General features: G+C 45.2%; 1 protein-coding gene across 2 annotated transcripts in view; it reads left to right on the top strand.

Moving 5' to 3' along the window:
- The window catches only part of rspo2 (R-spondin 2), a 59064-nt gene that overhangs the window by 28815 nt on the left and 17466 nt on the right, over window positions 1–12783 (top strand). For both annotated transcript variants that reach the window (XM_005741326.1, XM_005741325.1), the window contains exons 4-5: window positions 5693–5836; window positions 6103–6291. In XM_005741326.1, coding sequence (XP_005741383.1) covers window positions 5693–5836; window positions 6103–6291 — 333 coding nt within the window. The remainder of the gene's footprint in view (window positions 1–5692; window positions 5837–6102; window positions 6292–12783) is intronic.

Raw genomic sequence — 12783 nt, forward strand, 5'->3', positions numbered from 1 at the left:
GCTGTTTATTATTAAATCCGAGTTTGTCTGTGTGATCTTATCACATTCAAGAATTTTTTTGAGGGCTGTTCTGAAATTCTTCTACTAAGCAAGAGGTCGATAGGATTGGGGACTCTCTCTGAAATCTAATGTTCACTTTTTCTAAAGGAAAACCGTAAACTGACATTGTTATGCAATATAAAGCAAGGATAGCTAGACAGAGGGCTGTAGTTTCACTGGTATGGAATCTAAGACAAATACAAAAATCGTATGTATACTGTTATGTTGAACAAGTCATGGTTCAGACTGTAAATTTAGATGTCAGATGTACTTTCTCTGCTGTTCAGGGTCAAGCTCCTGGTCATAAATATAGAGATCCTTGACTACAACTGTTAGTTAAAGATCCTCCAAATGCACTATTATGGTTGATCTCTATTAGGGTCAGCTGGCTCATCTGGAAAGCAGGTTTCTTGTGGCTTTCTGGTCTTCTAACAGGTCGTCATTCACGCGTTTCATTCTTTAGAGGATCACATTCTCACCCAGCTTCTGTGCACTGCAGACAGTCTGGTCCACCTGACTAGCATGTCTTGGGAAAGTGCTCGCCAAAAACTGTGATAATGCGGTTCTACTAAAATTGAAGCCAACAGCAATACTTTAATGTATGATCATTTAAATCTTTGCTCTTTGCAAATCCACAAAGAACTCGACGTTGACTGCTGCTCCTTGTTACTAAAATGTTTCCTTGAATTTCCTCTGAATACCTTGAGAAACTGTGCCGTATGATGAATTTTAAATTTAATGCTCACTTTTCTGGGGGGTTTCCCATTCACTGCAGGGAAGATAACACCATAATTAGAGACTGAAACAATGGGAGCTCTGCTTTCTGTGGCGTAACGTAACTGGAAGCCCATTTGCAGCTACACTTCAGCTAGGTTCCAAAGAGGCTTGAGACATGGGAGCCACAGTGTTTACTGCCATCACGGAGATGGAGCTGGTTCGTCAGTAATGTCTTTTTGTTGCATAATATCTTTCTGCGTGACCATATTTTATGTTCTTGGACCTCTGCTCCCCTGAAACTCCTTTCAGCAGCTAATGAATGGGTTGATATGAGCCATAAACCATATGCTATAACTCCAGTGTTATCCACAGGAGTTCTTATCAGTCGCCCAGAACAGGCCCCACACCGGTGTCTGTGAGTGTCAGCCCACCGCTCTGCAGGGAAGATTTGTAGCAACGGACACACAGTGCGCTGCTTTGTGTACAGCCAAATCTGCATGAATGTAGAGCAGTCACGCTCTCTGCAAAGTCACATTTCATATCACTTTGCTTTTAATATACAATCCTCAGCCAAAGCATATTCTGTCATTTGCTATCACAAGCGAGCTCACTGGCTGAAAGAATTATGAGCTGAAAGGCGACTATCAGAGCTGTCTTCTGTATGAGACAAAGTGTTGAGAGGGTCAGCATGAGTGCAGGGCTGCATTGAAGACTTCCTCCCTCGGGGTGTATTACAGACCCCCCACTGCTAGACATACTCTAGCTGCCAGCACAGTTGCCTTACCCCAATGCAGCAGCTTTAAAAACCCCACGCTGCGTTCACTGCCAACCACCAACCAGTCAAATCAAGGCCTGAGATCCAGTATCCTGGAAATGTGATTTAAAAATTGCCCCTAATTTAGTGCCAGTCTGTTGTGCTCTAGAGACTTCTTTCTTTTTTGTTATGGGTCAAAATAGAAGCTCATTGGATGTAACCTCTCCAAGATCATTTGAATTTTAAAGTGCATTTTGGGAATTTGTTGGGTTGCAGATCCGTTATGCATCATGATCGTTAACCATATGGGCACAAGTGTGCATAAAGGTACTTAAGTTTTTGCTGCCTTTAGCTGGCAACAGTGGCAGGACTCTCTCCTTTAAGCTCCCCTTTCCTCGCTCTGCTTCTGAGCATGTGGGTATTTCCATTGCAGTCTAACCAACAAAAAGACCAGTTGCTTTTGGCCTTTGAGCTTCACCAAGGGACATTTAATCATCACAGCTTTACTAACCGCACTTTCAGATTTGCCAGACAATACAACGGGCCCACCAAACCAAGCCCGCTCCCAGGACCTTACACCCAGACACAGAGTTGAATTGGGTTTGTTCTCAGAGACCTGCATAATTATGCATGCCAAAGTGCAAGAGTGGAAGGGCTGTCTACGCTTGACCACCGTCTGAAGCTTGAGCTGTCTGTGAGTACATGCTGGAATATAGGAGCCCAGCATATCACAAGATTGTGCCTTTTGGAGTGAAACTACGAGGACCTGCTGACATGTCTGTCATCCCTGATCTCTCTTTGGGAGATACTGACTGACAGAAACATCACCTCTGCTCCACCTTGCTCTGCGCTTGTGTGCGGAGGTGCAGCCATGTGGGGAAAAAAACGCACGGAGAGTGTCGGGAAGAACATGGCAGCGCTGGCTGTTGCCACGAACATCTGCCGTCCGCAGCCCCACACGACATGGCTGGGTGGCAGCGGGCAAGCCAAAGCTTCCATGTCAGCCAAATTCAGGGCCCCTACAGTAGGTTAGAGCTGTTCGACTTAGGCTGGATAAGAAAGATGGAAAAAGAGGGCTTGTTTTCCCCCTCACTCTGCCAGGCCCTTTTTATAACATGGACACTCCTGCTGTGCATCATCAAGTCTGGTTAGTTTTGTGGAGGTGGCTCTCTCAGTAGACTGATGACTGGCCTGACAGCCCAACTCCGGGCTCAGCTATAAGCCTGTGAGGAACAATATGATTTAACACCATCTCTCTCTGCACAGCGAGGATTCGTGTCAATAAATGAAGTGATTACACATGTTGCTGTGAGCCAGTGGAGCAAGTTGACAGAATCTGACACGGAGCTTCAAGTGTCCATGATCAAATCAGTGGGTTCCCCATCCAGACCACAGCTGAGGGACTTCCTTCTGCCAAGCATGTGCTATTAGATGACAAGTGACACTCGGTGACTCATGTCTTGACTTCAAAAGCACTTGGCGTGCAAACCGCGTACAACTGAAGTGCAAAATCAGATGAAAAAGAAAAAAGAAAAGTGAAGCAGTGACATTGTAACAGTGGTGAAGCACTGACGAAATCTCTTCAAAACTGAGCATCCTCAGCCACTGCCCCCCACCACACACACACACACACACACACACACACACTTTCCAGTGTTCATCATATAAGTCACAGCCAGAACCAGGCTGGGAGATAATGATGATAATAAGTTTAAGTCACAGGAACACCGGGCCTTCTCTGGGATCTGATGACCTCATTATTTCTCATTAGTTTCCCTGTGGCACCTAGATGAAGACTTTAAAGGTGGTCCAGAGGTTAATCCCGCTGGGAGAGTGAACCCACTCCCCTGTATCTGTTTCTGGAGCTGCTGGACTAGCCGTCTCACTGCTGAGCTGGTCGGTGGTCAGTATAGGGGCTTCTCCGGTGCCTCAGATAGCCCACGCTGTTCCAGATAGCCTTTTGGCTGATAGCTGGACTCTGAATGTCTGTCACAGGGATTCCCTTCCTAACCTGCCCCTCATGCCGACGACCTCTGACCCTCCGGCTTTGCCTACTTTCATTTCTAACTCCCATGCAGTTGCATTGATGTTGTCGTCCACCTCATCCATTTCCCAGCATGACATCATTGCTTATCTGCTATTTAGAAAACTAGATACCCGGGTGTTTGAGCCTTTGCCTGGCTACATCTGAAAAACTGAAACCAAGAGTGATGTTTTAATCAAAAACCTTGTCAAGTGCTTCTGCTGCTTCTGCAAGGACATAAACCTCCGCACATCTGGGTTGCTCATATTTACTGTCAATAACCAAGGATTGCACAACAGCCCCAGTGCTTCAGAGTGCTGCCAGATGTTCTTGTTCTCCCGCTCCCTCTTTTATTTTTTGGTCCAAAAGCTAAAAGTCTCTCAGGTGATGACAGGCCTGGGAAGTGTGAGGGGTAAAAAGACAGCTTTGTGCTTTCCAATTAGCGCTGTGATTTATTTGCTCGCTCCCTGTATTGGGCTTGTTTTGTATCAGACCCAAGCGTTGCTGATTTAACTTCCTTATCCAGACAGAGGCAGGATACTTAAAAAAAACAGCAGAGTGCATTTATAACAGAACCGCTTGGCCTGGTCAACGCCAGAAAATCCGTAATGAAACTAGAAAATATGTAGATGAATAATAATAATAATACAATAATATCAGATGATTGAATTATTAAAGCAAAAGCGATGTGTGAAAGCAGAAAATAGCTCAAGGAGCGAGTGATTGATGATGAGTCCACCTTCATTTTTCAGAATGTGGAGTGCAGCTTTATTGTGGAATCGCATTTATAACTAGCCTTATCTTATTGGTATGTGTGTGTTTGTGCATATGTGTGTGTGTGTGTGTGTGTCCATGGTTTGTTTAGACTGGTCGGGAAAGCGTGAGACCAGAGTGAGTGGGCAGAGGCCATACTTTAGGGTTCAAAGTGGAGCGGGAGGGACCCCCTTGTTTTGGAGGAATGTCGAGGAGGACGCCTGATGGTTAGCTGAAGATGGTGTAATTAAGGGGTGTGATTGTGAGAACCTTCCCATCTCTGGGCCCTGCAAGGGTCACAGATAAAAGAGCAGCCCTCAGCCTCCACCACTAACATGTGAGAGAAAAAGCATGTAAGCTTATGCATCCTCATACAGGACACAATCAGCAGAGCAGACGACACCCTACACAAGAACCCAGCCTTCCAGTCTGAGGTGGATGGTGCCTGCAGGTTAAAGGTTTGGTTCACTCTGAATTTACTGGGCAAAAGAGCCACATAGTGTTTCTGAGTAGCAACATAAATTAGACAGCCCCGGGGAGGCTCCTACTAATCATGTGGGCCTGTGCGTCGCCCCGTTGGTGTGGTTGTTGTAATTTCGCCCTGCCTGATGTGTTATTTGCAGAGAGCTTGATGACACATTGCCGTTGCCTTTCTTTGCAAGCGCGGCACAGGGTGTCATGTGCAGCACCAGGGTGTGGCGTGGGAGGATAAGTGCGCTGTTGGTTTTGCTGACTAAAGGATTCAGCATTTATTTAGCTGTGCAATAGAAAATCTTGTCGTCCCCGTCCCACCTTCCACTCCAAAAATAAAAACAAAAAACGCACTGCCACCCTTTCATATTGTAGCCAAAGCATCCACACAGAGTCGTCCGCTTTTGTGATCAAGAGCCACTATTTGCCGTTTAATGAAAACCCGAGTTCCGAATAATCTTTAGCTATGGAAACGCACGCGGATCGGAAGCGTGTGAAGTGATATGACAGCATATTAAGGACTCAGAGGTTCAGAGCTCCGGCGGGATGTGTTCTTCCTGTTTCAGCACGAGCATTAGTTGAAAACATGTGCGCTCATGTGCTGGATGTCAGTTCATCCTGTTGAAAGAGGTCAGCGTGACATAATTCCTCACCGGCTCTGCTGCTGCGTTTTCACACTGTTTGCTCGCTCACTGCGCAACAAGAACACGAAGGTGAAAACACATTGATGTCAGGGAAAACAAGTCCTATGATATAGACTAGAGCTCCGTAGAGAAATGAATCACAAAGCATTATCGACTTTTTCTTTTTTTTGTGGGAGAGACAGTATAATTCCTTCAAGGCCTCCCCCTTTCCCCAAAACCCCTTAGCTCTCGATCAGCTCCAGATGAGAGGCTTGCTGATGACTCTCCCTCTTTCTTTGCTTCTCCCTCCAGGGTGCAGGATAGAGAACTGCGAGTCCTGCTTCAGTAAAGACTTCTGCACCAAGTGCAAATCGGGTTTTTACCTACACAAAGGGCGCTGCTTTGATAAGTGCCCCGAGGGCTTTGCCCCGCTGGAAGATACCATGGAGTGTGGAGGTATGTGAAGCGAAACAAATATGTAGAAAAAAATGCAAATGCCTCCTTCTCTTTTACACCTTTCTTTATCTGTAAACAGTATTCTATAACTTCTCAGTGTGAGTTGCTTATTAAAGAAAAAACAATGGGACCACACACAAAGAAGTTATGGCATCCAAGTAAAAGCTCCTTCAGCTTGCATTATTCTTGACCCCGGGGTATCTGTGTTGACCCCTAATAGCGCTGTGGTTTCACGGCACATCACTTTTTTCTGTCTTTCTCTGCAGAGGGCTGCGAGGTGGGTCAGTGGAGCGAATGGGGAGCCTGCACCAGGAGAAACAAAACCTGTGGCTTTAAGTGGGGTCTGGAGACCCGAACGCGACACATTGTAAAGAAACCACCCAAGGACACAATACCCTGTCCCACCATCGCCGAGTCCAGGATGTGCAAAATGGCCAAGCGGCACTGCAGGAACGGTGAGGAAGTTATACAGCCATGTGGTGCTTTTTTGTGTATGAGAAAGGCTTTCTGTCAGTCAGTCCCGATTTTATCCACACTCACTTTAAGGTTTGCTCTACTCGGGCCAATATTAAAGAAAACAGTGCACTTATCCCAAAGGAGAATTCTTCCCGTCCTGTCAGAGTTCCACCTGTCTCATGTAACTCCTGTACCTGTGTTTTCAGAATCTGTTTTTTTTGAGGTGTGCCGTCACATTTCCTTGCGTGAAATATCACAGTTTTTCCATGGCGGCCATAAGATAGCCTGCTCTTTTTCTTGGGTATATTTCCTCGCCCCTCTCTTCCATCTCCTCAGTGGAACTCTTCAAAGTACAAACTGCAGGTTTCCTCAATGGCCGTCTCTGTTTCCTCCCGTCAACTTGAGAGATATTTGCGGTGCGTGCTGCATGCATGTCAGGCCATTAAATGAGAAGTCAAATCTGGAAATTCTCAGTGTGCAAATAGAGCTAAAGGAAATATTTTTTTTTCAAAAAGTAAACCATTTTCTCTTAGATGGTCCAAACACACCATTTGGGGTGACGGCCTCAGTTAGTAGTGCTTTTAAAATAAATGTCTTTTCCCTTAATGTGCTTTTACGTCTCTCATAAACTTTGGATTAGAATAGGCCAAGTGTAAATATTTAATTCACCAAATAAGGAAGCAATTACAGTGGCAGATATCATTCAGCCTGTCAAAACAGTGTTTAACAGAAAGAGGAAAATATTCTAACCTTGAGGATTTTTCTCCATTTTTGGCCTAGACCGTTGAATGGGAGGGTCATTTAGCGAAGTGGTGAAAGAGTAAATAAACTTGAAATAAACCCTGATAGTTTCTCATATTTCAGCAGTACCGAGGCGGTTGCTGCTGTCTGGGTTGGAAACTGTGATTCCATGGCACATTTAGTTCCTAAAGCACTCTGCTGTTTGTCAGGGAAATTCTTCCCAACCCCCACGCACCTCTTCATGACTTTGCCATGCCTGCTTGACCTTTTCCAAGAAATTTTATGACCTCCTTTAATTAAAATGTGGCATTTTTGTACATGGTTACTGTCGTCAGTTATCTCAAGCATGAAGTCAGTGATGGAGAGTTGTTAACTATGAACAGAGTGCGTAGCAGAAGCTTTTTTCCCCCCTTTGGATTCTTTAAAAACTCGACACCAGACTTGCCCATGTCCATCTTAGTTAACGCTACTGCTCCCTGATGATCCAGTCTTTGTAAACCTCTCAGTACAGTTCCCTTTCCAGTGACTTGAGTTACATCTCTAGTGGTTACAAAACGTGTGTTAAAGTGTCACTGTGTGTGCATCTTGGGGCTCTCTGGGCTTGTGAAGTGCTGCGGTGGCCCGTTAAATAAAGGCAAATTTCAGACTTAGGCATGTGTTGTTAATTCCTCACTGCTTGTGAAAAATCCCTTCTTGGCAAAGGCCGGTGAAATGCAACACTCTACAATTCAAATAAATACAATGTGAAAATGGAAGCTGCTGAAGTAAATGGGAGGAGAAGCAGTGCACACATCTAGAACTGTTGCATGGGAGCTCAGCCGACAGACGCCGGCAAATAATCACGTCCGTGAGTGAAATCCAAGCAGCGACATCCGGGACTGAAAAAGAAGGCGGAAACTGCAGTTTTTTAAGTGTCCACTTGAGGGGGGCTCCAAATACAGCTCAGTCCACATAGCTTCCCATGTTAAAATAGCTAACATTACAGGCGTAAAAAGAGAATTTTTACTGCCAAACATCTTCGGACTGTTTCAGCTAACGCTTTTAAACTGCATCAGTGCTTAAAGTTAAGGGCACGGCCACATTCACCAGTGCTGGCAGAGGATGCTTGAAATTGATTCAATCACTGAACTTGGACCTTTAGAGAGTTTATGGTGCCTGTTCTTCTTGGCCTGATTTTAATGCAATTATCTGAGAAAATACATTGCTCAGAAAATGATACTCGATCATCAAAGTGTAACAAAAAGTCTGTTAATGATCATTGATATAAATCTGTACAGTAAAGAAGCATAAAGAATTTTGAATCCATTTCACCTTGCTTGAATACAGATGGTGACAACAGTCCATTGTTCTCTCCATTTTTCAGACTAATTTGATTAAGTTCTTCTTTTTGTTGGCATCCTTATCACTACTGGTGGCGTGAGACAATACCTCCAGTACATTCAGTTAGCACAGGTAGTCCAGCTCCTTCAGGACAACACATTGTATATGTGCTGCTGCAAGAAGATTTGCTGTCTTTCAGCAGTCTCTAAATTTTGGAGGATGCAGAAAGAAAGCTGCACAGGGCATCGACCAAGAACAGGACCAGTATCTGTTCTCTTGTGTGAGGAAGAACAAGTGGAGGGCTGCCAGAGCCCAACAAAATGACTTCCAGTGTGTCCTGGGCTACTCATGCACAGGGGGGCGTGATGTCCTTCAGTGGGACCTGTGCTGTCAGTTTAGCACCATGTAGCTCAATTGGCATTCACCAAAGAATACCAGAATTGGTCACAGGTCCCACTAAAGGATGTCGGACCGTCATGGAGTCTGTTTCTGACAGTTTAGTCAGAAACATGCACATGATAAACCTTGCAATGCAGTAATCAATGTTTTATTTATACGTAAAGCACATAAACATCAGCACAGGATTGTATAACTGCACATTGTAAAGATGCTATGGATTAAATGGAGACAGAAAATAATAGGAAGCATGTATCTATATGCTATTTATGGATGCATTTCAACACAGCCACGTATTTAAATTACACTGGACGTCACAGACAGATCCCTGTCTCCCAGCTCAGGCAGGGCACAAACAGACGCTACACGAGCGATCTTCGTTCCCTTTCTGTGTCTGCAGAGATTTAATCCCCCTGTAAAATGTGCACAAGAGGAAAAAGTAAAGCCCAGATAAAGTGAAGAGGTGAGTTTTCACATTGAACATGACGCACCGTCTGATGTCTTCAGTGCGTGTTGCCGATCAGTGTAAACACCGTATATCACTCGCACTGCTGGGATCCATTTGGGCCAGTGTTTGCTAGGAAAGCAGCATCCTGATTACGCAGGTTTGTGGCGCACGGACAGACAAAACATGCGGTGAAGGGTTCTGTTAAAGAAAATGCTATTGCAGCATTACAACTGTACTGCATACATGACAACACATAGAATGAGTAGACAGATAATTAGTGTATATTTTCAGCATCCGGAGCCACGTTGTTTAGCCAGGAACATTTTGGTTGTCGTTCACGTAGTTCTCCAAACTTACAAGAAATAACGGTGAAATCCTGTCATTTCCAGGTGGGAATGACGGAAAAAAGTTGCAAAAATAACCTACATTTCGACCACCATGGCAACGCATTGTACCTTTGAGATGGTAAAATGCTCTTATAGCCCCTGGATCCCTGGAGCATTGCTCTGACCAGGCTAGAAACAATAAAGAGACATTATTAATAGCAGCTCTGACACTATCAGAGCTCCCATTCCCTGACTTGTGTGTTGATGGGAAGAGAGGATAGGTGATGCCTTTAAGGAATTCCCTACAGAGATTTCCCAGCAGCCCCCTGTCATCAGATTCACTGGTTTACAAGCAGATGTGTGCGATGAGTTTGATGCTCATTTGAAGTTCATTTTCCTTCTGCCTATCAAACCATCTTTGGAGTTGCCTCAGCTTTCTCTCTTTCCCCAGTCATGTTACTGTAATCTTTGAACAATGGCCGCTTCAGCCATGGCAGTGACATTAAATGTTGTGTAAACAACATAAAGTATTAAAGCCTTCAAAACTCTTATCCCCGATTTGGCATTTAAGAGGGAGTAAAATCCAACACAAATGGCCCATTGTAATTCGGGCTCATGTCCAACCTTTTCTGCAAATCACCTCTCAGAGCTGTATTTCCATAGGTGTTTATTAGGTTTCTAGGTAAAGGTAGATATTTGCGGCCAAGGCCAAAGTTAAGCGAACAAGCACAAAAAATGTACAATATGAAATTATGAAATAGTAAAAATTTACAGCTTTGCAAATATTTGGAAGTGATAACCAAAAGACATTTAGGATCTGGCTTTTTAGAACAATGTGCTTCAGTGTACAGTTACGCTTCTACGACTGCTACTCTGAGCCCGTGAAGACTCGCAGGCACATCGCTGACCTCATGGAAAGAAAAAGAGAGAAACAGAAAGAGGCAGAGAGAGGAAGACTAAGAGAGAAGGAGCATATAATGATTATCTTTGGCCATTGGATTATGTACCTGCACTTGGGAGAGCTGCAGGCCTTCGTGAGAGTATTGATCTCTCGTATGTGTAACCAGAGAAACCCTTTCTGCTGTAGGGCTCAGCTGAGGCCAAGCCCTCCATCCCATCAGTCATTTAAGTGCTTGGATCCAGCCACCACTAATACTGCCTGTCATAACTTAACTGTGCAGTTTATGTTTATACTGTAACTGTGATAACTACTTCTTCTGCTCCTGCTGCTCAGTCCCTTCCCAATGCCATCAATTTGAACCTTGAGGGTTTTTTTTTTTTTAATACATTCTGAGGCAGGGGTGTAGAAGAGGATAAACCCACTTAGAATCAGTGTATCACCTCATCACTCCTCTGCAGTGTGACATCTCTAGGCCTTTGAGGTCCTTTGTCTCCATTTAAGCCATTGGACGTGACAGAGCAGTGGCACACTACCAACAGTCTGGTGTACGAGACTAAAAGGAACGCAGATCCGCCCTGGATAGACCAGACTCCAGGAAGATTTGGTTGACTGGTGGGATTTTATGCCAGGTTCTGTCTGAACCCAGTCTGGTTCTGCGGTGAATCCACAGTACTGCAGACCCCCCTAGTCCTCACCGTCTGCGAACCATCTGCTCGAAAGTCTCTGCTCCTGTAAAATGATGCACAGAGGGATGGTGATTGCCTTAAATCCAATCTGGAGGAAGCTCAGCTCAGCCTGCTTTGTCTGTGGCAAACACCGCTCGCGACCCCAAACAATTCTGGATTCTGCCAGCGCTCGCATTTAAGCGAGCAGTTTATATGTATGCCCATGAGCGTGTGAGACACAATTTTGGTGTTTATACTCACCGAGCCAAGGGGTTTAAGCTCTGGCGAAAGATGCCACTCACTTCTGAGTATTTGAGTTACGCACACAGCATGATCACATCTGAGTCTGGCCTGTGTTTGGCTTGGAAACCCGACATCCAAACACATTTCTGTGTGTGTTTTTGTCGGATGTAGCCTTCGACTATGAGGCCAGTTTTTTTTTTTCCTGTTTTTTTTTTTTTGCTTCTAAAACAGATGCACACTTTCAACTTGAGCCTAATTGATGGAGCGTGGTCTTCTCGGCTCAGCAGAAAAGCTCACAGCGCAGTGGGTCCAAGCCAAACAACGACAGAGCTCTGCTCGAGACACCGCTCTAAACTCTACCCAAAGCTCTCGACAGTAAAGGTTTGCACTCCTCTCCCTTTGTGTACTTATCTCATTATTCCAATTAATGTTCGCCGGGTGTGCGCTACAGGAAGTCAGTGGAGCTGGTGCACAGATGACAAGTTTCGCTCTGATTTCTACCGCACTACAATGGCAGGTGGTGATTAATGGCGATCTCTGGCCCGGGTAACATCACGGACAATCTGGATCAGTTCTTCCCGCCAGCGGGAGTGGAGTGAGGAGCGCTTTCCCAGGACAGAAGGAGAGCCCTAATTGGCAGCCACCCTGTCATAGTGATTATTTGTGCCTCTCAGTGCAGCCTGTTGTGACTGATGGAGCCACGGCTTAATCTACATTTAATAAGGCTGCTCCATAGGGGCTGACACAGTAGCTGGTGAGAGGGCCTCAGGAGCACTCTGCCTCCTTTGGAAAGCATTGATGGTTTGGCTGCGGTCACATGGGCTTGAGTTGGTGTCTGACTGTGATGACGCCCACCTGCCACCACCACCCACTGCACAAACACTCATCAATCATTGATTTAATTAAATTCTTACCAAATCTGGGGCAGACGAAAGACGAGAAAAAAAAAAGCGAATCAATTTAAACATGACAAATTCCATGTGTTGCACACATTGCTGTGGCTCTGTAAAACTGAGGTGAGCGTGTTTTGGAAGTTTTGCGCTGTGCTGGAGTGAATAAGAGCGTGGGTGAAGAGGACAGACACATCAACCTGTCACTGCCTTGGCCAGGTCTCCGGCATCTCAGTGCCAATGGCAGTTACGGTCACCACCACGGTCACACGCACAAATTAACACTTCATCTATCACGTGTGCGCATTTGTGCCATGATTTTCTCCCCATCTCTCCGCTTGTGTTTCATATCTCCCTAAAATTGATTGTCTAGGCTCTTGTCTGGACAGACCATCAACACGTGCTTTATGCCGATGGTCTCAAACCGAACCTTTGGGTTTGTTTTTCTGGCCTCTCGTGGCGGTGTTAAATCTTCCACTGCAGGAGAAAGTCATTACCGGTAGTCTTCTTAGAGACTTCTCTTCCCTGGGTACATTCCTTATAGGGCATGTGGGGGTGATG

This window comes from Pundamilia nyererei, unplaced genomic scaffold, assembly GCF_000239375.1.
Source record: "Pundamilia nyererei isolate P.nyererei 1_Seehausen unplaced genomic scaffold, PunNye1.0 scaffold00109, whole genome shotgun sequence".
NCBI classification, from domain to species: Eukaryota; Metazoa; Chordata; class Actinopteri; order Cichliformes; family Cichlidae; genus Pundamilia; species Pundamilia nyererei.